General features: G+C 36.7%; 1 protein-coding gene across 2 annotated transcripts in view; it reads right to left on the bottom strand.

Annotated features, from left to right (window-relative positions):
- The window catches only part of LOC134674069 (inactive dipeptidyl peptidase 10), a 214,150-nt gene that overhangs the window by 60,192 nt on the left and 126,166 nt on the right, over positions 1-27,792 (bottom strand). For both annotated transcript variants that reach the window (XM_063532121.1, XM_063532122.1), the window contains exon 4: positions 2,763-2,857. In XM_063532121.1, the coding sequence (XP_063388191.1) occupies positions 2,763-2,857 (95 nt within the window). The remainder of the gene's footprint in view (positions 1-2,762; positions 2,858-27,792) is intronic.

Here is a 27,792-nt window from a genome sequence, read left to right as displayed (position 1 = left end):
GAAATTTCCTCGCACGTCATTGAGGGAGAGCGAATATTGGTTCAATAGGGCAATTAATTAGTTCGATGTAGATCGACTCGTTACTAACTGAATATTCTCTCTCTCCTAGATGAGGTAGATGGGACTGTCGGCTCGATTCGGAAAATGAAATAGATGTCTACTAGACGTCAACAAGTTACGATATGGATAATTTAAAGATATTTGTAAGATAGATATGTCAAATTTGACGTTTCCGCGATTCTGGAGGTCCTCTTAAACTAGTCGATATCTAATGTAAATCTAGTTGATCTCTATATCGTCTCTAGATCTTGTGATTATCTCGTTTCCCGAATACGCGTGTGTATCTGACAGTTTGTTTCATATTTAATCATAAATGACTAGTCGGTTTGCATACTTTTATAAATTATTCATTTCTTCAATTAATTCTAAGTAGGTACTCCTGAAAGTTAGTACATGCTAAGGAAAACTATAATGTCAATAATATAGAAAATAGAAATAAACTAGGTTAGTTTTGTTAATACTAAGCAATACAGGAAAATGGTTGGGAATATACTGTTCAGCAAACGCGAAACGTACAAAAGATACAAGTCCCAGCCGCTCAATATCATACACTCTACAGAAATTTCTCAACTTTCTGAATGACTTTGCCTAGGTCGCAATACTTTACACAACTATTTAAACATCAGGACCAAATAAATACGAGTACGTATGAGTACCGACGAATGCGTAGAATCCATTTTTGTTCAAATAATAAGCGAAAAAAACTGGACAAGTGCGATTCGGACTCGCCCACCGAGGGTTCCGTACTTTTTAGTACTTGTTGTTATAGCGGCAACAGAAACATCTGTGAAAATTTCAACTGCCTAGCTATAACGGTTCATGAGATACAGCCTGATGACAGACAGACAGACAGACGTACAGACAGATGGACGGACAGACGGACAGTGGAATTTTAGTCCCGTATATTTACCCTTTGGGTACGGAACTCTAAAAAGAAAAGTTAGTCCAAATATCTATAGTCACTTCGTAAAAACCCCATTCATCAAAATCTGAATGAAATGATACCCATAGCGATCAAACCCGTCGACAAACCGTCAGAGACTGTCCGCTCTAGTTAGTCGTTAGTCATTAGTCGTTAGTCGGCGCTGTGTTAATTAATTCTCGAATGCGATTAATCACGGGATGTCGGAGAACAAAGGTCACAGCAACTATGGGGCGTAGTGGAGATGACAACAGTAGTCTTGTCTGTAATTATTATATACATAAATAAATAAATGATGTATGTCTGGTTTAACATGTGATTTTTTAGCTCAGAAAGCGAATACTTCATTATAGGGAAGTTATCATGGCTAGATGCAGTTTTTATGTATGTTAATGACGAATATTTATTTTGACATCCACCCGCTGTCATCAGTTACCCGTGTACAAGATGCATGTAACTGCGTCTAAATATCGGGAGCTCGGAAACAATACATAAGGTAATCACGGTTCATATCCCGGTCGATATAAGTCTAATGAAACTAACCGTGAATCATTCAAATCTGCATTTTTTTTTGTTCTTTCAGATCATGAAAAAACGCGAGTATTTAATTATGAAGAATATCCCAGCTGCTGCCTATTTTATCCTTTCTACAGAAGACTATTGGCCCACCATCTAACTATTGATTTTCTGTTACGCATATACTCGTAAAGCTAGATTAGAGTAATGAAAGGAAAGTGATTCAATATTTGTTCCCGAGTCATGTTAGTTAAATTTTAACTACTAATCTATTGTATTCCAACATCATTGCTCAATAATCAAATACAAATGAAGGGTTACTGTGTTTCTGTCTCCATTGTATCAAGGAGAGCCGCCGTGCTGTGGCAAAATTCAATAAGCGTCACGGGCCGTCTCAATACGGCGGTTTGGAACTTTTTTAATAACTGAGATGAAGTGAGGTTATAAGGTTATTTTCAAATTGTTTTCAAAGTCGAGGTTAATCTTGACATATACATAGAGCATAGGAGTAGTATAAAGTGCTTGACATAACTTATTAAGGAAATCTATTCATGAAAAATCCTACAAAAATTAACGCCAACTAGATAGAGTTAGATCAAGAAAAGTCTGCAGCGACTTTGATAGCCCACGAAGTGCAAGCGTTTTTTCAAGCGTCAAACTTCAATGAAATTCTGTCGTATAAATAATACTTGCACTGCGTGGGCTATCAAATTCGATGCAGACTTTTCTTAGTCTAACTCTAGGCATCATTAATAATGATTCATTATAATTCTAAATACTTTGCAAACATCTGTAAATAAATAATTTACTGTCGAAATTTAAATACCTATAGAGAAAAATCTGTAAATTAGAAAGAAAGAAAGAAAATACATTTTTTTACGTCAACCAACCAGTTAAATTACAAATTTTATATTGACACATAGACGTTAAATAGGACCCCCACTCAGCGTAATGCTTTGACGGACGGTAAGCCGCAGCGCTGATTTTCGGTGGGGATCTAACTTATCACTAACTTAAAACTAATAAGGAGAAAATTAAAATTGACAACACATACAGGAGAAAATAAATATAACTGAACCATACTGAACTAAAAGATAATAAATGTGTTGAGGCCTACCGCCATAAAACATAACAAAAACATGAGGACATAGTAAGAAAAAGTTAAGAGTAAAGAAGAAGTTAAATGTTTAAATTAGCCTAGTGCGAGAAAGAAAGAAATAAGGGTAGTTGATGCTATTATTAATTATAATCAACTGTTACTCACGTATGTGGTATTGGGCATAAGGGTCTTGGACGACTGGTTCGCAGCGAACATGAGACTGATGCCGCCCCACGCGTCGCGGTAAACAAACTCGTCACCTGTGGACAATCAGACGGTATCTTAGTGTGATTTTCATGATTTTTGTTACCGCTGTGGTAACAAAAACCGCTTGCCACGTGGTTAGCGAAGACACACAATTCATACACACATAATTTAGTATGGAACTTTTCTGAAAGTCACATAATCAATAAATAGTTTATTCCATACATAAACGGGGCACTAAAGTCAGAAATGTCTCACATCACATGTGATTGTCGGCCGTGGCGAAGGTTTTCTTATTTTCTGCCCGAGGTTTGTGTATTATTTTTCTGCTTGACGGAGCCGGAAAGTGGTAACTTCGTTTAGCGCAGCGGGCCGAAAATTTACGCTTTCCGGCCGGAGGGCAGAAAAAGAAAATGTTCTGCAGTTGTAGTATTTTCAAACAATCCGGCCATCTTGATAAATAAATATACATTTTGTAATAACATCGCCGAATTCTCATATTGTAATTAACGTGTCTTTGTAAATCTAACTAACTTGATAAAAAATTGTAATAATTAAATATTACGGTAATTTGAATCATGTCATACATAGCGTAGTCAGCTGAGCATATTGGTAATTATGTAGACAATTATATTATTGATCACGTTATGACGCGGACGTGACGCAGAGGCGGGGTTTGTGACAACTCTACAATGCAGGTTTTGCGGCAATGTTATTAAAATGGCTGACAATTTTATGTGTCGTGATGGCCGTTTGTCACACTGAAATTAAAATTTTCATTTTTATTTTATCAATAAATGATGTCACTTACCTACGTATAATACTTCATCATTACAAATGTACAGTGCCAACCACTTAAATAGCCTCACCTATATATTGTGAGTATTATAATTATACGTGATAATTTTTATCAATATATCTTAAATTTGAATTGTACGCCCTGACGTTTATCGAACGACACATTCACAAGTCCGAACTTGTCTGCGCGCGAAACGTCGTGCACGCAAGAGCTAATACGGGTCGTCCACATGAATAGCCTCAGTGTGACATAATTGTCCAAACCGTGCATTTATGTTTCGCTTTCAAATTAATTTTATTATGATTAGATAATACAGAAGGCATTCTATTAAGTACCTGCAGTAACGCGATAAACACAATGTTTTTGTGACTATAGGACGTGGCAAAAACTTACAAGTTTAGAAATTGAAAAGGTTAATTTTTATTTAACTCATAAATTATCCCATCGTGAGATAGTTAAAAAAATAGGTCGCAGCCCTAAAGTTATTAATAATTATGTTAAAAATAAGGAAAATTACGGCCACCAGTATAAAGGACGCACAAATTTTGCCACTATGGATCGTGAACGTCGACTTACTTTACCAAGACCGCCAAGCAGATAGCTAGTGAAATAAATACTAGAATATCTCTCTCTACAGTTCCACGAATTATTAGAACATCATGCATCCCACCTCAAACGAAAAAAATCATGAGTAAACCTCCTTTGCGCGAACAACATGTGGCGGATCGACTGTCTTTTGCCAAAAAGTACATATGCTGGAAAACCGAGTGGCGAAATGTTATTTTTAGTGATGAGAAAAAGTTTAATCTAGATGGTCCAGATGGATTTAAATATTATTTTCATGACCTAAGGAAAGATCCGAAAGTACTATGACATCATCACTCAACTCTCGGATCGGTGATGGTTTGGGGAGCAATTTCTTACTATGGTACTGTTGATTTAATTATGGTAGATGGAAGACTAAATGCTGAAAAGTATTTAAATTTATTAAAAGAAACAAAAAGTAAGATCAAAAAAGTAATAAGTAGAAAAAAAATGTTTTTTCAGCATGATAATGCTCCCATACACACGTCAGCCATAGTCACAAAGTCGTTTGAAGAAAACCAGATTGAAGTTCTAGATTGGCCATCCTTGTCTCCTGATCTGAACATCATGGAGAATGCCTGGGGTTGGCTGTCTCGGCAAGTTTATTACAACGGAAGACAGTTTAGTAATAAAGAAGAACTGATTCAAGATATTTACACTTTTTGGGATTCTGTGGACGTTAATTACATACATTCTTTATATGAATCACTACCTAATCACATTTTCGAATTAATAAGGTCTAATGGAAGGTATACAAAATATTAAACGAAAGAGTTTTAATAACTAAAAAGTATCCTTTAGCATGTGAGGCTATTCAAGTGGAAGGGCCAATTATTTGTTTGACGTTATTTCTTAAAACTTTGATTAGATAACAATAAATATTTTATTTACTATTACAAGGCTTCTTGTTTTATTTCATATTTAATGTTTAATGTATATCTCCTTTTTATATTACTATGAGAAATATTAATTTTGGTGAGTGAGGCTATTCAAGTGGCTGGCACTGTATCTTATACCATATATTCTTGTGTTTAATGATACGCTAACTTAACGTTACTTAATTATGGGCTGTGTTACTTAGTGTCATGTCTGGATCTATTATATTCTAGCCTCATGAGCTGAACTCAATTACTTTATCCTGCACTATGAAAGTGGCTTTTCACTGAGACGAGATTGAAAGTTCAACAATCGCTAAGAATACAAATATTCCATCACACGCAACGGTGTAACGAGTGGTCGTTTGGTAAATAAACGTAATTTCGTTAATGGACGCCACCGATAGTTATCGTTACACGTCACTTCGCGTTCGTTTCTGATAAACGTAAATTGTATGCAGATTTTTAACCGACTTCCATTTCATAGAAGGAGGAGGTTCTGTATTCGGTTGTGGCTATTTTTTTTTTTTCTATGTACGTTCACCGATTACTCCGACATCCGTAGTCCGATTTGAGTAATTCTTTTTTTGTTTGAAAGGAGCTACCTCCGAGTTGGTCCCATTTTAATTTGGTTCTGTTCTGATGATGGGATCCATGAGGAATTGAGGGAACTCCTCAATTTTTAAAGGCACATGCATGGTGATTTGGGTGTGTTCTTAAGCAACTCGAGCATTTTCTCCCGAAAACCACCACTTTGATGAAGTAGACCTGATGATGATGATTGTTTTGATGATAATGATGATGATTTATTAAATGTAGTATGTTCAGCGATTACTCCGGCACCTGTGATCCGATTTGAGTAATTCTTTTTTTGTTTGGAAGGAGTTGCCTCCATGGTGTTTCCGTATTATTTTTGGTTCTGGTCTGATGATGGAACCCATGAGGAATTGAGGGAACTCCTCAGTTTTTAAAGGCACGTGTAAAGTGATTTCGGTGTTTTCTAAAGTAACTCGAGCATTTGCTTCCGAACACCGCCAATTTGATGTAGTGCAAGTGTAGCCTTACCACGAGTTTGACATTGACATATTCGCTAAGTTAGCGACGCTAACGTCTTCGTAACTTACTTTTTATGCATCTCGCTCGCACTAATATGCCAGTACGAGCGAGATGCAAAGAAAGTAAGTTACACACGCTAGCGAATAAATCAATGTCAAACTCTTGGTAAGCTGGTAAGGCTACTGTTCGGGGGTTAGGGTTAGGAGTTAAGGGGTCGGGGATTAAGGGGTCGGGTAATGGTGGTTGAAGGGGGGGGGGGTTGAGGGATTGGGTCAGTGGCGGGGCGGAGGATGGATTAAGTGTAGTGACAGGAATTATAATTTCCCAGATGGACTCGAGAAAATTCCAGATTACATATTTATTAAAGTAGATACACGAATTTAGTGTTAATCATGATGTTGTTTTTCATTCACGCGTCGCGCTATTAACAATGCGTTAAAACTAAAAATGGAAAAATAAAAACTTTTTACAAAAAAAAGAAAACCGACTTCAAAAAGGATGAAATAAAATATTATCCTTTTTAAGTCTATGCGTTACCAACTGATATGTTTGAAGTCGGTGCCAAGCCAAGTAGTAAAGAATACCCGTCAAAAATAATTAGCTTTATGACTATAAATCCCATTAGAACTGTACCATTAGAACTATTATAAATGTGTAAGTAATTCTGTCTGCCTCTTTGTCGCCTTTTCATGGCTAAACAACTGAACCGCTTTAGGTGAAATTTGGGAAGAACGTAAATTCCTTGAATTGTTTTATATTTTGAAATGTAGTCCTCTGAATAAGGGACTGTGCCAAGAAGGTTTGATCGTGTGTTCTGAGATGTGTTCTTAGGTACAGTCGACGTCAAAGATATGTATTATACACTTTTGCACCTTACTCCTTTGTAATAAGACGAAAAGTGTAAACATATTTTTAACGTCGACTGTACCTACAGAAAGTACGTTCATTGTAAGGCAATCCAACGCGATTCGATAAGGATGTACCTTATCGAATAGCACCAAAATCATGGTATGCTTCAAAAGTTGGCTTGGCACCGACTTCAAACATATCAGTTGGTAACGCATAGACTTAAAAAGGATAATATTTTATTTCATCCTTTTTGTAGTCGGTTTTCTTTTTTTTGTAAAAAGTTTTTATTGGCTATTGTTTAGCTACATTTTTGACCTCTTTAAGTAGTTGTAGCGGTCGCATCTTAGACAAGTATAGCGTGCACATTACAATTATATTTATTTCTCTTTGAACGTAGTTAGTTACGTTTACGTATCTATAACAATATAAACTCAAATTTATACTTAAGCAATAAGCAGTGGTGTTTTATTTTCCATATAGGAACCATTCCATTCCATTTGACCATTAATTCTAAAGTTGAGTGGTAAAGCTGTAGTAGCCACAAAGGGTTGCTACGAATATATTAATATATTAAATTACTCCTTGACTATACGCAGAGGGCAAAAACCGAGCAATCAAATATTAATCCATAACATACGGCTACAGCTGGGCAATTTGCGGTGACGTCAAAAAACCACCATCAATACTCAATTTGTATTTAAATTCAATTTGTTCCACAGCTGCGACAGTTATTAAATTCGTTTGTGGGTATTTTTTGTATTCAAGTCAAATAAATTAGTCAAACAATTTAAGACCATGAGAATAAAATGAGTCAGACTGATATATTATTATTCATGCGAAAGTAAAATCTAAAACCTATCGTAGCAGTAAAATCATGACTGAAGTTGTATCTTTAATGCACACTTAAGTTTAATCTAAAGCAGTTTTATGACTAGTATCTTGAAATATAATTCAATAGCATGTTTCAACCCAGTCACTATTCAGCATGGTTAAATTATTGACTTGACAACAAAGTGAATGGCGGAACTGCCCATAAAACTGTTTACGGTGCTCATTTTCACAGCAAAACAAGCAATAATAGACGATAAATTAAGGCTTCTATTTGCATGCTAGTTGAGCATGTTTTGAGCATTGTCTTATCTTATAGATGTTCGCTATCAGATGCCACAAACAAGTCGTCGAGAAATAGTTGAGAAGTTGGCATTCTAAATACGAAATGTTTTTCGGTTGCAAACGGAATGCCAAGGCAATCTGCAATATTTTTTAAGCATATGTTACAACAATTAAAGAGGTTATGCTATATTTTGTTGATATATACAATTATATTTCTTCTATAAAGCCCCATTTAGTCTGTACAAGAAATGCAATAATCGCTACGTTGCCAACTATAGAGTACTTACAATGAATTAAGTCGATCGACCAAATACCGCAATGTGACCACTATCGCATGCTAGTTCTTGCACCGTCTAAATGAGGGTTAAATGCAGAAGAATCATCATTTATTTACAAAGAAAATATGATATACAGTGGTATTACTATTAGAAATAAATAACTAGCGTAGATCTAAAATAGGCCCTAGAGGCATTGTACCAAGGATTCTGGCGGCATTACCAAGAGTGCTGGCTGCTTAAATTATATCTTTCTTCAAAAATCGGCCAAGTGCAAGTCAAATTTGCGCCCCAAGGGTTCCAATAAGATATTGTAATAAATAGAAATGTTCTAAGTGCATTGTAAAATATAATACATTTCTAAGGTATATACATAATTGTATAATTGTGTTGGAGGCCAAGACTCATTTGGGTCATCGCGCCAACCAAGTAAGTAAGTAAGGTATATATATATATATACCTAAGCGCTTATAAACTATCTGAAACTGCAGTTATTATTCAAACGATAAGGTCATAGTTAACGTACTGTGACATCACTTGAATTATTTTATTACCTGGGAGACAATTCAGCGAGTCTGAGTAAGAAAACTGAATGCTAAGTTATGATAATGGGGTAGGTATAAATTATATTCAACTACACTCTTTTGCATTCACATTAATTCCGATGAGTTACGTTGGCCGTTGCAGAATGGAATATTACCGACTACATTATCGCATTTAATTTCAAGGGGCCCACTGATTAAGTAACAGTCCGCCGGACGGTATCGGCCTGTCAGTTGTTCGGAATTGTCAAAATTTTGTTCTAACTGACAGGCCGATACCGTCCGGCGGACTTTTAATCAGTGGGCCCCTTGAGAGAAATCCCTAGATATGCGTGATTCAAAATCAAAGATAATCGTGATTTGTATTGAGGTAGATAAGAGTCTTGGCTATGAATAATTTTTACATAAAAAATTAGACGTATTGGAGATATTGTTGCGATATCTCGACGATTTATCACGAAAATTAGCATAGAATGTACTTTTATCATTGTTTTATTTTATGAAAATATTCATAGCTCGGCGACAGCACCAATAATTAACAGATTACGTTATTAGATCGTCGATTTTAATTGGTAACTGCAGTTTTAACCTTTAGCTATTAAGCGACAAATGCAGGCCTCACCAACACAAACTCATTGTTTATCCTGACTGACGTACTATGCTTACTCGAAAACCACCAATTAAGAACATCGAGCGAATTGGCTCGACACTGACAGCATCAAAATCTATCCTAATATGAATCAGGTTTTGGCCAAAAAAATTCATTTTTGGTACAAGTTTTTCTCGCTGACAGTAATTTTCTTACCACAGGCAACTAAGGCCTGATTCGAAACAAATTTGACAAATTCAGAGTGATTTTTCTTGGATATTTTCTAGCTTACTTTATATATACACTACGACATTATAATTATCAGAATCACAAAATTATTATACCAAAAAATTTTTTTTTTATCAATTCTAAGATGATCAAAAAAATCAAATAAACGCCGCCGTCTTTTTAATTAGGCGCCAAATTGCTGTCAAAAACTTGATAAGTATGGAAGAAACTTGCACATAACTAATTTCCAACATAACCTGTTACCTAATATTATACCAATACTGAAAGGTAATTTCATTGCAATATCCATGAAACAATGAGGATCTAGACATATCTTCAAATATCTGGCGTATCAGGAATTTCGTCGATGTGGTGTCAGTTACCGGGCATTGGTTACTTTTCGACAGAGAAATCGACACCAACATCACTAAAAGAAACGGTTCGCAGCTTTAGTTTAATAATGCGGATTTCCAATATTACTTTGATAATATTTGGAGATGATCCACGATGTTTATGAGGCAATCAGCATGCTTAAGCCAGTACCCTCGAAATCGGACCAAAAAACTTGATTCAACAAAGTCCCACAGTATTGACCTATTGAACGGTATGGAGTGGAGTGTCCAAGGAATTAGTTCGTTAAAACAACAAAAACTATATGCAATATAATATTTCAAAATAAACATTGTTCTTGATAGGACTCAAACTAAGAAACTGTCAAAAAACACTGTCGGATGTATGATGGAGGGCATACAACAAAACTAACGACAGGAGCGGGAAGAAATGGAAAATGATGAATTTACTTATAAATAACAATTTTTAAACAAATTTTCAATAAATTATGGAAAAACAAATCTTGATTCAGCTAGCTTCAGTACCATTAATAGGGTTTTCAATTTGGCAGATTGAATTCGAATCAGGCCTTAATACTCATCGAGACAATTCTGAAAACCCGAAATGCAATTACGTTGCGTTGTTTTATAAGAGAGTTCCTATAGTCACCTACTGTCTCCATCATCAGATCAGCTCGATGGTACCATAATATGGCATTGTCATCCGCGTCTTACTCGTACATACGTATGCAAAATTTCAACTCAATCGGACATCGGGAAGTGGATCGAATTTAGCTTCCAAGATTTGACCCACACTAATAACTAAGAAACTTACACACTAACAGGCCATGTTAAATAAAAACATGTAAAAACAAAAGCATGACGGTCAACGCTGGCAATAAGCGATCACAAAGCGTATTTTCGTGGCAAAGTCATTAGCTTTCAGATGTTGAAAACTAGAACGCTCATAATAGCAAACCGACACAGCATCTTTTCCATGCGATTAGAAAAGTTTCCCCATAAAGGGATATTTACGGCCCGAACTAGACTCGGACGGGATAGTTAACATAAATCAAGCCAGATGCGCTCAATGGATGCGGTTTGGCCTCCTCGATTTATGTCCCTTGGAGCTATTTAAAGACCCAATGGAACCAATGTTGCATTGCAATCGGATTGATATAGTGTTTCAATATTGAATTTATTAAAGACCATTATGACCGTCTGCCGACTTCAGCGCGCCGAAACTTAATATTTTAGGGATAAGTTCGCCTTTGTACTGCCTATCCTGTGCCATAAATTTGTGTTCTGTACAATACAGAATGTATACATACATAATATACTAAACTTTCGCGCTTTGAACACATATTAACTCACATTATAGACGGGTCTAACGCGAATTTATTCAATTACCTTGATTTACCAACATTTCGACACAGGCTTCACCACACACAGACAACACAGACAGTGAAAACTGTGTCGAAACGTCGGTAAATCAAGGTAATGGAATAAAATTCGCGTTACACCCGTCTATAACGTGAGTTAATACATACATACATACATTTATACGTGTAAAAGCTTGTATATTTACTATTTAAACACTGGTGACTATTCTTACATGTTATTGGGCGTACAGGTAGCTAAATAAGACAGAGAAGGAGGCTACAATTGATGTTTATTCATTTAAAGGTAAAGTCCTAATGGGCTTGATTTTGGTTTTAAATTAAATTAAAAACTAGAAGTATTTTAAATCTTTAACACTGGCAGCCAGCAATCCGCTGCGCGGGTTCTCTATTTGTAAGCGCTTTTTGCTATAATGCGGAAAAACATGTTATCGGTTGCTCGAGTTACAGGCCAATATGAAAGTATAAACGCTGAGGTAAAAATACATAATAATTGAATGACATCATTTTGATGTCAGTGTTGGAACTGGTCTGAATACTATTGTTACTTCTAGTTATACATATAGTTGGCATATTACTTAAATCGGCCATAGCGACGTGCTACGAATGTGCACGTCTACGCTGCTAGGAATTGGGTTCGCGTGTAGAACACAAATACTAGTATGTGACCAGCTTACTACGAGTTCCGTTTGCACACAGCTAGAGGAATATTTTATATTACAAAATATAATACAATTTATTGGTGTGAGAAGTTTGAATTTAACGAATATGATTGAGAAAGTTGGAAAAAAACAAATAACTCCTTCTGAAAAGAGCAAATAACTCCTTCAAAAAAGATGTAAGTGGACGTATGGACAAAATCCTTCATAAAAAACATGTCAGATTGACGACCAAGACTCGCTAGCTTTTACTGTAAAAAGTTACCAGATAGCAGCAAAAGCAATGGCCTACCCAAGCTGTGACTTTGTTAACCTTGCACCTTGGCCATGTTATTGGTTCGTCTTGGCGGGGCCACTACCGTGCCTCTAGATATCAAGGCATTGCATCAGCGGAATTATCACCGGTTGTCAAAAACAATCTCGCACGAGCCGTCTGAGTGGCCCGGTACGACTTCCACGCACGATTAGGTTTACTTATTGACTGTCACCGCCAAACGTCAGCTGAGTGGGGGGCAGGCGGCCTATCGGAGGGGGAGCGGGACCAGTTAGCCGCAAAATGAGTTATCCTAAAATAAAACAAAACGAAGTTGCGAGAAAAGCTAGTAAATTACCATAAAAAGTGACTTTGTACACATTGTGAATAATGCCGCTGTTTCAAAGCCTTTTGCATTTGGGTATACAGGATGATCGGTTTTGATGGACCATTACCAGGACGATAAATCCACTGGTACGTTAAACATCTAAACTAGCGGTCGTCAAATCGTCGACTTTACTGCCGGATCATGTCGTCGACTATTATCGACCAGTTTTCATGTCCGTTTGTCATCGGATCGTGAATTTCCATTGATTGCGCGGGCGCGGGGTAGTCGAGTAGTTGATTCGACCAGAGTAGGTATTATAACATGAATGACGTTTAGATGCAAAACCATGCACTGGTTGGCTGTTGGCAATGGCTTGGGTCTCAAAAGCTCAAAATAGTGTTTTAGTTTTATGAGGCTCTGCGCTGACACTGAGCTGAGCTGAGGCTGCCTTCTGAGGATCTTGAGACAAATCCTTTTTAGGGTTCCGTACCCAAAGGGTAAAACGGGACCCTATTACTAAGACTTCGCTGTCCGTCCGTCCGTCCGTCTGTCCGTCTGTCTGAACGGTTGAAATTTTCACAGATGATGTATTTCTGTTGCCGCTATAACAACAAATACTAAAAACAGAATAAAATAAAGATTTAAGTGGGGCTCCCATACAGCAAACGTGATTTTTGACCAAAGTTAAGCAACGTCGGGCGTGGTCAGTACTTGGGTGGGTGACCGTTTTCTTTTTGCATTTTTTTCCGTTTTTTTTTGCTTTATGGTACGGAACCCTTCGTGCGCGAGTCCGACTCGCACTTGCCCGGTTTTATTTGAGAATTTTTTAGAACCCTAATGACTGCGCCATGTAAGTTTACACAACAAGTCACTAAAAAGTTTATAAGAATTCTAGTCATTTCGACATACTGACTGTCCACGGTCTAAAAACTGATTCGAGTTTAAAATATGAGAACTGCATATACCTAGTCCTTAGTCTAAAGACTGGTGACCATTCCATGGTGACTGGTGATCATTCCATGGTGACTGGTGACCATTCCATGGTGACTGGTGACCATTCCATGGTGACTGGTGACCATTCCATGGTGACTGGTGCGTTGGTTAACCAACACCATGCGAGATTGTAGACAGAATGCGGGTCTTTTTCTTTTAAAAGCCTCTACACAAAGTGACATTCTCATTGTTCTTGAGTAAGTATATAAAGGTTTGTCCAAGCGTTCGCCTCGCTCGTACTTGGCGAGTGACTGGAATTACTCGTCAGATCGGAGTTTACGGCCCTTTTACTGTTAACGAGATGCGGTCTTCTACATCTAGCCAAGTTCCGTGTTGAGATATAGTTAAATACAAGAAATGATACGGAGCTGTATAGCTGTATGGAGCGGAAACATTATATTAACTATTAATTCATTGTAATTTCTAAAAAAATTTAATGGTCCTAATTTTCTTTTTTTAAACCCTGTATGAAATCAAAACAGCGCTCGAGTCTATCTTGGCTATAAATACCATAGTTTTTAGATCCAAATTCATTAAATGGCATGCAAATATATTTGAAGAACAAACTTATCCGTATTTAAATTTCATTTAAATAATGTAATACTCTTTATGTATGGATCAACACAATATATTGTGTTCGTTAGACTTTTCCGCCATTTCTACGTGAAGCACCTCTGTGCTCGTAACACTTTATATCACGTTTTATTGTTTTCCGGCTACAAGGCTCTTCACGGCCGATCGAAGATAAACATGTTTGATTGGATTCTCTTTACTGCTCAAATGCTGTTCAGTTAACTGTCAGACAATCTTGGGGAAGGATTATTTATTAGTTGAACAAACCCCAAACAAAATAAGTTAAAGAGATAATCGAATTTAAACTGTTGTGAGACATACTAACATTGAATAATTTTATACGGTTTAGACTCACTTTGTCATGTCGCGCGAGTTACTTAAAACCAGTGAGTACAAAGCGTAAAATTATTCAAAATTAAAGAGATAAACTTTTTTAATATAGTAACATTAAGAATACGACTGCGTTAGCTAATTTTTGGCTTTAACTCACGTATTTTTAGTCACTCGATGCATGAATAGAGTTTTTTAGCCGTGAACGCTACTTATCCACTGTTAGTGCTTGAAAATGGAGACCTAGGCTCTCCAAAACGTGTCGCGTGAGTGACTTAAGTATGTGAGTTAAGTAGTAATATTAGATTAGATTTAGTATGACTCCCGGCTGTTTAAATACTTACTTTAAATTCTATGATTGCGTTATTTCGTTGTGGAGAATCTCAATTAATATAGACCACTTCGAAATCAAATGCATAAAACTAATAATCAGAAATTGTTATGAGATAGAAGCGAGGTAAATTCACAAATTGCATAATATCTAGCGACAGTTTCAAATGAGCAGCTGTTGCAGTTTTGTTTTGTACCACTATCACATTTGCAAGTTGCGTCCGGAAACTAAACTTTGGGTCGACCCGGGGCGTGACATTTACCCGCTGCGGGCTATTCGTGTCCGATAACGACAAATGTGAGTGAAATACCAAACAGGACGAGCTGTGCTCATATGTTTCTCTGTGAGATCGAATTGAAATGAGAAGACACACTGGAGAACTAAGGGTAACAGTTGCTACAAGTAGACTCATGTGAGACTGTTGATAGTCATCGTTGGGACAGAACAGATTTTCATTCCACCTTTGGGCGAGGGCAATGCACGACTAACATTTTCTAGCCCCGTGGAAGAGGGCTATTTAAGCGCGAGTGGGTGAGTGGCGTTACAAAAAATAGTATGAGCAACGCTAACTGACGCGGACGCGTGCAACGGACCTTACCTACAATGGCACCCGCGTGCGTGTGCTCCGTGCACCCGTGCCAGGTAGCGAACGCCCTATAGCAGTGAATGTTTTTCGGCTGATAACTTTGTAATGTTACCTGGCTGTTGAATATAATATTTCTCGTCGTGGAGTACCGACATAATGTAAGTAAGCCAAGCAACCCGACACCCCTCCTGACCTAACCTTTCCCCCTGATAATTTCCGTGATCTCCCAATCCCACACGGACAAGTAAAAATATAACGTGACATCATCTAAGTCCTTACGTTCTTTCTTTAACATCACTGATACATACAATGTGACCCTTGTTACACTAGTCACGAACAACAGTGGGAACATCACCGCCCTGTGCCGTCTCGTTATGATTCTCTTATCGCATTATATTAGCGACACGGGCAGATATTGTGGCTATATTGCCACAACTATTCTAATAATTGGACCTCAAATAAGCCCCTGTATTAAGCGAATCGGGTGACGTTTATTAAGGTACAAACAGAGGTTCCTGGAAGTAGATTACATTGTTTTGTAAATGAACTCGTCCTGTGTGGCTTTAAGGCATTTTACAAACGTATATCTACTATTTGGCACAGTCGTCATATCTATATCGGGCGGTTAAGGTGCATGCACTTTAACTATAACGATAGAGGCTATGTTCAGATATTTGTGAACACCTATGCCGCTTCCATATATCTGATGGATACTGTACAGACATGTATAATCAGAAGACATTAAATAATATATGTTTCACTATCACGAAAACGAGTATATTACAAGATAGCCAAAAATTATATAATTTTCCTTTTTCGATTGGGAATAAATAGCTAACTATAAGGGTTCTGAATTGAAAGCCACTAATGTGTAAAAAATTTAAAAGTTCAGTCATTAGTAGCAGCATTCGAATAATTAATGAAGTCGGTCCACTTCGACCAGGGGACCGATTTTTGAAATTCGACCACTCGATTTCGTGTATTTCATTAAATAATATCTCCACTACTAGGCATTTAAATTCTACTAATAGAATTGAAAACGAGTGGTCAATACCACTAGATTCCCAATTTCTATCGCTCGAATTTCAAAAATTAGTATTTCGCCGTTTTCCACCGATTTTCGAGTGACAAAATCGAACGATCGAAATTCAAAAATCGGCCCCCAGCCACGATATGTGCGCATTAACAGAATGTGGGTAAGCACAAGCACACGTCAGTGGTTAAGCCTATCTGTGAGTCGTGATATAATGCGATCAATGTACAAATTATACAGGCTAATGTAGATAGATTACATCTGTACCAAATAAGAAAACATGTATCGAATATAGTCGAATGTTTTTATTCATCAAGATTCAATTATCTCGGTAGTTAATTTGTGCAAAATGAAATATGTCCGTCATCATCATTGGCCTATTTTAACGAACTGATAATCTTTATATTTGATGATCGATATAAACTTAGAACTTAATACAACCTTATGAGCTTTATGACACTTATTTAATTTTTATTCCACTTTAACTTTAAATAAACATGCACGCTAATGGGAAAGTTGAGTAGAAAGTTTCTAATAAAAACTGGTAGGAAGATAGCAGCACGACTCTACATAAGGCTTAAAAAGACTTTAAGCTCTCTTCAGCACAGCTGTGAACTTTCGTGGCACTTGCCAGCAAAAATAAAAGTGAATCGAGCTAGTCTATGCTGGAGCATGTTAATAAAGTTAGATCAAGATAAGTTTGCAAGTGTTTATACGTCATAATTTCATAGTAGTTTGACGTTTAAAATACCATTTTGCACTGCGTATGCTATCAAAATCATTACAGACTTATCTAACTAACTAGTACATAATTGTAGGGGCGAAGATTGCAGAGGCGGGAGGCGGGGATAGCAGATCGTGGTGAGTTTAAATTCTGTCGGACGTTGCGAAGCTGAGTCCAACAAAGAAGATGCACGAATTCCAAACATTGCCGATAATACATTAAGTAAGGTTAATCACCTACAGATTTTTATTTATGATCTTTGTAAGTCGGTGAAAATTGAGAGGTTTCAACATTTTCAATGCTACGGGAGGACACACATACCCACCTACACATACATCCTTCTTACAACCATTTAGGTGCCTACAGCAAATTACATATTGCGGTCCTAATCAATCTCTTTCCCACTCAATTGAACGTATTATACTGAAAGCACGCCCACAACAACTCAGAAGGCTAGGCAGAACATACATAATGCATTTCTCATTAAAATATTTTGTCGAGGGATCCATGAAAACTCAGTAAACACCGAGAAAGTTTTGCCCCGAATAATGTGAGGGCAAGTATTAGCCAACAAAATTAGCAAACTCTTTGTACGGTCGGGCTGCAAATCTGCATGTGTGGTCCCGCAAACTTATTTAGAGTTCCGAGCTCAGTTGACAAGTTTTGAATAGAGTTTAAGCGTAATTTTAAATCATAATTAACAGTGATCGATTTCTGAAAACAATTTTCGACAGAAATTTGTTTACCCGAGTTAAAACAAACTAAACGTTGGTTTTGTGCATTTATAAATTGAATAATTATCCCCAGGATAAATAAAGTAAGTTTATGAGGTGGTGTTATTTTATTACAAAAGCTGCTATCTCCAATATTATATGGACTAGATAGTACAGTAATTTTGCATTGTCACTGAACTTAATCAGTGAGCTTTTCTGTTTAGGTCATTTAGATAGTCTAAGGCCGCTTATATACGCCCGTCGTTTTAGCCGGGTAAAGGATGATTCACGCTAGACCGAGCCGGGGCCAGGCTGGAGCTTTCGGCGCCTCATTTTCTATGGAAAGCACCATGTGATAACCGTTCAGCGGTCATAGAAAATTATATGTCGGACGTCTCGGTGTGTCCACGCATGTAGGGGTGGACGAGAAGATCTTGGGGTCGTGGATGAGGTGAGTTAAATGACACTCGTAGTCCAATACATGCACGTATAATTAACTTTGGTGATACATAGGTGGTAAAATATCACTAATGGTAAGCGGACGGGCACGACCGTCCGTCGCAAGATTGCTGAGAGAATGGCCGCTGCCGGCCCCACTACTCCGCGCCCCGCACCATGCATTGCGTCGGCGACGGCTCCCGAAGATTCCCGAGCAAAGACGAGGCGTTAACACTGTGTAACACCGGTAACGGTGAAAACAACGGACGTATACAATAATAATAAATTTGCAATACTCGATAAATGTTTAGAGTAGCTGTAAACCTGTCCTATAATATTTATTTCTTAGACACCATAGATATATAATATTTAAAGATTACGTCTAAGCGAGCTGTCACTGTAACCACTTTTGTTTAGTATACGATTAATAATTTAACACCACCTTGCTGTAGCCATGTCGATAAAGTCATATCGATAAACTATCGTCATTTCTTGCAATTTTAATTTTAACTTCAAAGGTTTAACGAAATCTAAAATGTCATGTTTCCGTGATTCACTCGTCCATGGCCCCGACGGAAGACCAGCGTTGGCCCATCAAGGCTAACACCATGCTGAGTCGGGACCATTTCGTGGCTATTTACTTGTTCTGTTATGTAATGATATGTGTTGTAATGTTAAGTGTAATTTTTTATTTTTATTTTTGTTACTCTTTTTTTTCTCTTTTGTCTGTTACCTATTTTTTATGCTACGAATAAACTATTTCTATTTCTATTTCTTTATTTATTTATCTCTAAACAGTAAAACTTGCCAATTATCAAATGTTATCCCAAGAACGCAATCGTCCGCAGTCAGCAGATCTAACCAAATTGAAATGGCCTAAATATCAAACCTCTGAGTATTTGATTAACATTCATTGCATTCAAAGTCTATTAGCAAATATGGATTATGAAAGGCTTATAATATTCATGACTTGATTGAATTCCAGATAGGCGTTACGCATTCTGTTTAAGCAGCAAACCAATATTAAACGTCACCTATTGTAAAGTGTATGTCAAACTGTAAATAAATAGTGTACCTATTTATTTCATGTAAACTAGCAATATGTATATACCGGGTGTGGCCTGTAATATGAGCAAAAAATTTAATTGTAGGCTGTACTCCTCATAGTGATCAACATTTGTTCAGCGACTTAAAAAAAAACTTGTGGTTTGATTTTTAATACACTTTAAAGTTTATTCTAAGACGCAGTGTAGGTATTGTGAATTTTGTTATGTTTAAGGCGTGACAAGCAACGTCAATCACAAAGACATGGCGTGGCGATGACGTCAATTGAAGATAATATTTATTTTGTATGAAAAATAGGGAGTCTAAATACTTCATAATTTTTAAAAGTTGTTGAACAAAAGTGTCACCGTTTGAGGAGTACAATCTATGGTTTAATTATTTGCTTATGTTACAGGCCACACCCGGTATAAGAAATGTACAACTGTGTATATCTACATATATCTATTTACTAGACGGGCCCGCAGCTCCGCTCGCGTAAATGAAATAAAGAGTTTGTCTTATGTTTAGTTAAATACCGATATTATTATGTATTGAACCCTGCCAGGGTTTATAACTGTGATAGGGACTTCTTATTTGTAACCGATATTTGGATAACTTACTTCGCAAATTTCTCAAAAAATTATATGTGATTTGATAAAAGGCAAGATAGTATTTTTTCATCCACGTAGGTATTTATTTAAAACTTGTTTCAACATAAAATTATGGGATTACATTTGAATTACGCATTATAGGGAGGGGGGAGGGAGTAGGACCCCCCCCCCCCCGAACCCATCCCCAAAGTTAGGAAATCAATAGTTACCACGAAAATATTTATTTTTATTTTTTGAGGTTATGTTCAATAATGTTCAATAATATAACAATAATGAATTTTGTATACATATTTTTGAGCACTTTGTCCGTATACATGTTTTTGAGCACTTTGTCCGTATACATGTTTTTGACCACTGTATTTCTTTTTTGACAGCGAGTCAGGTGTGTTGTGAACGCAACTTCAAACACGTATAAAAAAACTACGCGTCTCCTAGACACAAATCGGGTGTCATTTGAAAGGGGTGACCAACCCCTATAAAATGCCACTCTTCCGGGCCCCTCCCTATAATGCGTGATTCAAATGCTAACCCAAAATTATTATTTATTTTTATAAGCCCAATTGCAAACACGTTCATTAGAATAATTTCCGCCTTAAGACGAATATGTACGACCACCGCCCATAAATCGCATTTTCATACAAATGTAAATAGTCCCCATTTCCCTGTCTGGATATTGACATTACTTACGACGGCTACGGTGACGCAACGACCGAAAATGAGTCCTGGCTTCCGACACCAGGCCCCTATTTCACCAACGTGACAGGTCCGACAATTGTCGACATCACTGTTACTGACGTCAGAGGCCTCCATAGGCTACGGTAACCGCTTACCATCAGACGGGTGGTGTGGTTGTTTGCCACCATGTTAATTAAAAAAAACTCCACTATATCGCCAGTTAATAAGTACTTATTTTGCGAAGCTAATGACAATTGTCACAAATACGACAATAGTCACGAAATTCCGACAAAGAACCCATTTGCTGTCAAGAATTACCGAAAGTTCTTTGAAATCTTGTGACAATTGTCATCATTATCATCATAAACATCGCAAGAGATTACCTGTTTTTTGCCGATATAATAAAGTTTTTTTAAATAATACAATGATGGTGACAAATAGGAATACGGCCCGCCCGATGGTAAGCGATAACCGTAGCCTATGGATGCCTGTGAGGTCAGGAGGCTTGTCGAATTGTCGCACCTGTCACGTTGGTGAAATAGGGGCCTATCACGCCATGTTTCCCGGTCTTGCGATAGCTCTCGCCAGTCGCCATGGCCAAGGTTGATCAGATCTTGAGCAACCCTTGAGCTCCAAAAGATCTGAGCATGCACTTTAACTACATTATAATTTAGATTGTTCAGATATTTGTGAATACCTCAGCCTTTCCGATATATCTGATGGTGACTGTTCAGCAAGAAGAAAAAATCCTACCTGGTCGAGTCGCATCGTATTACGCGAGAAAACTTTCCTTATTGTAAATTAAATACGCATCGGAAGCGATAGTTTTTATAATCTAGTTCTAATCCTATATGTAGATAATTGATTTGAACAGGTTTTTCTTATCATACGTGCGTCGTATTCGAGAAACGTGTCAAAAACTTTTTTAGAAATTTGTAAGGCGCCATCTCGCTTCTTCCCTCGTTTTTTATCCCGTTCTGGTTTTTCAATTTTATATATATGATAACATTGATAACGTCTAGTGATAGTAAATTGGCAGGGCGAAAATGAAAAAAATAAGGAGAGCTTTTTATCTCTACCAGGAATAAATGGTATGAGTCTTGTATATTAAATTGAATAGAAACAGTAGATTGGCCTAAATTCTCTTTAGAACTAAGTATATAAAATTTACTATACAACCAATAATCATATTTTTTGGGTAAATAGTTAAAAATTATTTCAGGAGAAAATGATTTAAATTGTTATAGTTACCTGAAATGTATAAAGATTAATACTATGTATATTATGCTGTATAGTGATTTACATGAATAATATAGTGCATTAGATTAATATAATATGCTAAATTATGTCAGTCTGTTTGTCGTGAAATAATATATTTAGATTATTTATTCAGAGCGGGCCGCAAATGCCTCCCAAGGACAAAAGGGTCGAAATTTATAGCCGAATGAAATAATTCTTTACTTATGGGGTCCTCCATTTAAAAGTTTGGAGAACTTTCGTCATGGCCTTTCTACAGGGCAAAGGCTATGAATAAATCTCAATAAATAAATACCACTAGGTTTTTAAGAGTTATTATGTGTAGGTAGGTATTATGGAACTACAGGTTGGCTCAAAATTTTATATCAATAGCAAGTATTAATTGATACTAGTAAAAAACCTATATATTTGTATCAATAGTGTACTTGTATCACTGTGTGAATAATTCCCCATTCTCTGCTGTCGATAGGATCCGATGCAAAATGCATGCCCGCGCTGCGCGGCGCATCGGCATTTGCCTAATGGATGCATGCGTGATGAGTGGGTCTGTTTATTTGAAACAAGGCCTCTATTCAACACACCACAGTCTAGAAGTGATTGTGGTGAAAAATTAATTCTTTATTCTTCAATTTAGGCATATATGAAATAAGTTTTTGGCAAAAATTTCATTTTTGGTACAAGCTTTTATCGCTGACTGTACTTTTCTTACGACAGACAACTAATACTCATCGAGGCGATTCTAAAAAGCCCTAACACAATTATGTTGCGTTCTTTCATCACAGAGTTCCTATGGCCATCTCCTGTCTCCATCATCAGATCAGCTTGATGGTACCATAATATTGCATTGTCATCCGATTTATACATGCATGCAAATTTCAGCTCAATCGGAAACCGGGAAGTGGATCAAATTTAACTTGCAAGATTTGATTACAGACTGACAAACAGACAGACAACGGTCAGGTGAAAATAAATAAAAGCTTGTAAAATAAGAAATAGCGTAATTTTAAGTCTTCTTTGTAGTGTGTGACCGAGACAAAGACAACGTAGAGCAATGAGTTTCGGAAGTCAACCGCATTACTGCTGCACCTATATGTTCATTAATTAACAAATAACAACTGTCACGAGCGGTAGTATGTAAAGTTACTGCAGCGCTTCAGGGATGTTCGCCACGGAGAACGAACTGATGACTTCTATGCCATCCGGCGTAAACGAATAGCGTCTCTGTTGTGTCGGGTGCGGGGCAGTCACAACAGTATACTTAAGGTCATAGCAGAGAGGGTGGATTGTACCTTCCTGAAATTTTGGGTTGACCTAATAATAATTAAATAGTTATTTAATGTAGTAGTAGTAAGTAAATAACGTAGTCATAAGCCAAACTAACAATTATATGGATAAAATTTATCTGAAATAAAGAATTAATAATAAATAAATAAAGGCGGGATTCGAACAGTGTGCGGCACTGTGCGGCACAAGCATTTTACGGATTTTTGTACGAATATGCTTGAAATAGTAAGAGGCGAGTTTCATGTTGATTGTCACAAGGTACAAAATGGGTAACAAATTAAATTATTTGACTATACCGTACAGTGTCGCATACTGGTGGAATCCCGCCTTAAGGTAACGCTTGAGGTTTCCAGCTTGAGAGTCACATTACTTTGCTACTGCACATACACTAGTTTAATTTAATTGCATCCACGCAACTCACCTTATTGTGCTCTAGTATACAAGTGATACTTACGTAAAATTCTACTTATTTTGTTTTTTTTTTTTCGCTAATTCATTCAATCTCATTTTAAAGAAATTTATTTCTCTTCTAACGGATGAATAATTTAATAAGTGACGCGAGGCAGCGTCCGCAACTTGGGCAATTTAGAGTTTGTTGGGACTTTATGAAACCGTGCATTGGAGGCCTTCTTGTAAACAGAAAAAGAAACAAATAAATAAATATCAAAATAAATCGAAATAAAGTTCCTTTTAAAAAGGAACTGTTAATGAGAGTCGGTGTTACGAAGGTTGAATATTGATTATCTAGTTTATCGCGGAATTTATGTGAGTTTGCGTAGCCTAAATAGGTCAGGAAATGAATGCTCAAAAACGTTGTAGAGGGAAATGCTAGGAACACAATTTTTGACTCCGTAACTTTGTTTGGACTAGTTAGGAGGTGAACATATCAAAAGTCCCCGGCTGTAGCCCCGGTGCTGGAAGGTAGAGGGGGGTAAGAAGGTTGAATTTTTCGGTTTTTCATTGATATCTTGGAAACTTTGCGTCTTAGCGACATGACTACTACGACAAACCGAAAGCTGATAAAATTAGTTACAAGTTTTATCCAGTCAAGTTTTTCGATATCTTGAATAGTTTTTGAGATACCCGCTCTTGAAAGTTTATTTAGGGATTTTAATTTTATCTTGATATCTACATCAGTGAAGCTGTTAGGCCATGTTTGGTATCATTTTCGTATAAATCGGGGGTGCTGAATTCATTTATGGTATCACATTGACACTAATTCGAAGTAAAACCAAAATTAAAAAAAACATATTTTTTTAAATCCGTCTTCACGCTTAAACAGCTGAACCAATTTCGTTGAAATTTGGTATAGAAATAGTTTCAGTCTCGACAAAGGACATAAGATAGTTTTTATAACCAAAAACATCTTTTGAGGGTGTGAAAAGTGGGGTGGAAGTTTGTATGGAGAGTCAATAACCGCTGAACCGGTTTAGATGAAATTTGGGGTGGTATACATCTGTGATTTAGATGAAAATGATACCAAACATGACTTCAAACCTTACCTTAAGCAGTATTAACCTCAGGAATTCAGTTTCGTCGACGAAGTTGAATTCCCCCCATACTCCATTTCACAACTTTAAAGGATGATTATTGAGATAAAAAGTATCTTATGTCCTGTCTTGGGACTCGAAATATCTGTACACCAAATTTCAATTAAATCGGTTGAGCGGTTTAAGCGTGAAGAGGAATAAAAAAAAAAGATATTTGTTTAAAGTTTACATGTTTTTTCTTAGGAATGGTGTCAATGTGATACCAAAAATGAATTCAGCACCCCCGACTTATACGAAAATGATACCAAACACGGCCTAAGAGCTTCATTAATGTAGATATCAAGATAAAATTGAAAGCCTTAAATAAACTTTCAAGAGCGGAAATCTCAAAAACTATTAAAGATATCGAAAAACTTGACTGAATAAAACTTGTAACAAATTTTATCAGCTTTTGGTTTGTCTTAGTAGTCATGTCGTTAAGACGCAAAGTTTCCAAGATATAAGTAAAAAACCGAAAAATGAGACCTTCTTTCCCCCCTCTACCCCCCAGCACCGGGGCTACGGCCGGGGACTTTTGATATATGTTCACCTCCTAACTAGTCCAAACAAAGCTACGGAGTCAAAAATTGTGTTCCTAGCATTTCCCTCTATAACTTCTTATTGCTTGGCCTGTAAAGATTTACGTTGTTATGTAGATTAATGTTTATTCGCAAACTAATTTTCGCAATCATTTTCCTCAGTTTGCGAGTTTCTTTTGATTTACTGTAGGAAGGAATATTAAGAATCACTTTGCCGTAGCGCCGGCACTTGCTGGCACAAGGCGCAATATTACATGAGCGGAGTTTGCTTTACATGTATAATATGAGGGTAATATCGGTTGCAATAACATACATAAATAATAAATTATAGATGTTATTTATTTTTCACCACACCAGCTCAGAAAGGCTTACTTTGCACTTCAAAAACTGATAGCAAAGTTGCATTTTATTCACATGTGAGGCAAAGTAATCAAATGCAAATTTTGAGTTGTTTTCTTATGTTTGCTGGTAGAATTGACCTTTAAATGAGGATTTTGGATGATAAATATTTAATAACATTCATTTGGATTTGATTTGGGTTGATTTTGTTTGATATTTTACATTTAATATTTGCTTCGGGTTGGTGTGGTGAAAAATTTTGTGTTTCACTCGGGGGCAAATTTTGTTTAACCCTCGTGCTTTGAAACCCTCGCAATGCTCAAGATTCCATTTTTCGAACCACTCGCTACGCTCGTGGTTCAATTTTGGAATCTTTCGCTTGCTCGGGTATCAATATTAGCACGAGCGGTTAAACAACAACTTTGCCCCCTTGTAAAACAAATAACTATTGCTTTACTGAATTTTTGCCACGTTTATTTTAATGCCCTATCAATCCTTTATAGATTTCTCATATGAGGCTATATATAAACGAAATTGAAACATATCCTCGATCGCTCAACTTGCAACCTTGGAAAGTACGTATAAAATTCTAGTAATCAATCATCCCTAAGCGCCCACGGAAACCTTCACATTTTGTTTGAAATTTTGTTTGAATGACAAATAGATAATTAATTTATAAATATTATGACATATATTATTTTAATAATTTAATTTGTTTTTAATGTATAAAAGTATATGACTTTTCTTGATTAAAGTACTTACTTATAATTATTATTACAATGAGATGAAATTTACCGCACTATGTAAATATTGATGAACTGTTGACATGTAAAATATTACTTTTTACCAATAAACGCTATCTATCTATCTATCTATCTATACCAGGAAATAATAGCGGCGAGTTGTAATTTACTTAAATGAAGTTTCGCTACTTGTAAATGTGGAAGCGTGCCAAATCCTTTGCGGCAATGCCCACATTTTATCTTTAGGACTGCGGCTTTCGATTATAAATCCAAAAACAACGCGCGAACAATACTCGTTAAATTGCCGGTATCATAGACTTTATGACGTTTGAAATACAGGCGAAAATCGATTACAATGGAATTATATTACAGACTGAGTAATATTGCTTGGCCTTCATTAATATAATTTTATTGATTTCGTCTTTTCTTACCCTTTAAGCGTAGGCAGCCACTGTCGAAAACGAAATTCCCTTCGAGGCATTTTGTGAAGACCGATTACGAACCGTTTCGTTTTACCACTTTTATTTGTTATGGCATCTTTATTTGTCAGCATTCTATTATCTCTTGCCAAAAATAACGTAATGGAATTTCTGTAAGAGCTTTGTAACTTCATAGATCAAATAAGTAATAAGCTCGTAGATGTTTCTTAAATTCCTTATCGACTTGACTACGGTATCTATTGAGCTGATACATATAGTTAGATACTGGTATTTATGGGTTCCTCATGCTGCCTTCATACATCAGAAGAGCTCTGATTCCCTAACCTTAGGTATTTGCTATATTTTAGTATGTGAGGTAGTCGAGAGTCAATATTGTGACTTAACTAACTAAAAACCTTTGCAGACAGATATGGCGGAACTATAATATAGTTGGTTTAGTTTGGACAACCAATATTCATTTAATTATACCTAAAACATGCAATATCATATCAATATCAAGGAGGTGTACTATCTCCTTTACTCTTTTCAATTTTTATTGATAGCATAACCAAAAATTTACATTCGTCATACCACCTTTATGCAGACGATTTACAGCTTTATTCAGCGTCCAACCTTGATGACATTAGTTCTCTAGTCAGCCAAATGAACTCCGACTTGGAGTCTATCCGTGTATGGGCATCATCCTTCGGGCTGAAAGTTAACACCACAAAGTCGCAGGCAATAATCATTGGTAGTCCTTACTCTATCTCCAGGCTGTCTTACCGGGTCTTGCCAGATATTTTGTTCGACGGAACTCCTATTCCTTTCTCTTCCACTGTCAAAAATCTCGGTATTACTATGGACCAGACGCTCTCATGGGATCCTCATGTCTCTGAAATCAGCCGAAAGATTTTTGCTTCTCTCCATTCCCTGAGGCGCCTGCAGAATTT

The sequence above is a fragment of the Cydia fagiglandana genome, chromosome 19, assembly GCF_963556715.1.
Source record: "Cydia fagiglandana chromosome 19, ilCydFagi1.1, whole genome shotgun sequence".
Lineage (NCBI taxonomy): Eukaryota > Metazoa > Arthropoda > Insecta > Lepidoptera > Tortricidae > Cydia > Cydia fagiglandana.
The sequence above is the reverse complement of the archived record's forward strand: the minus strand, read 5'-3'. Positions and strand labels throughout refer to the sequence as shown.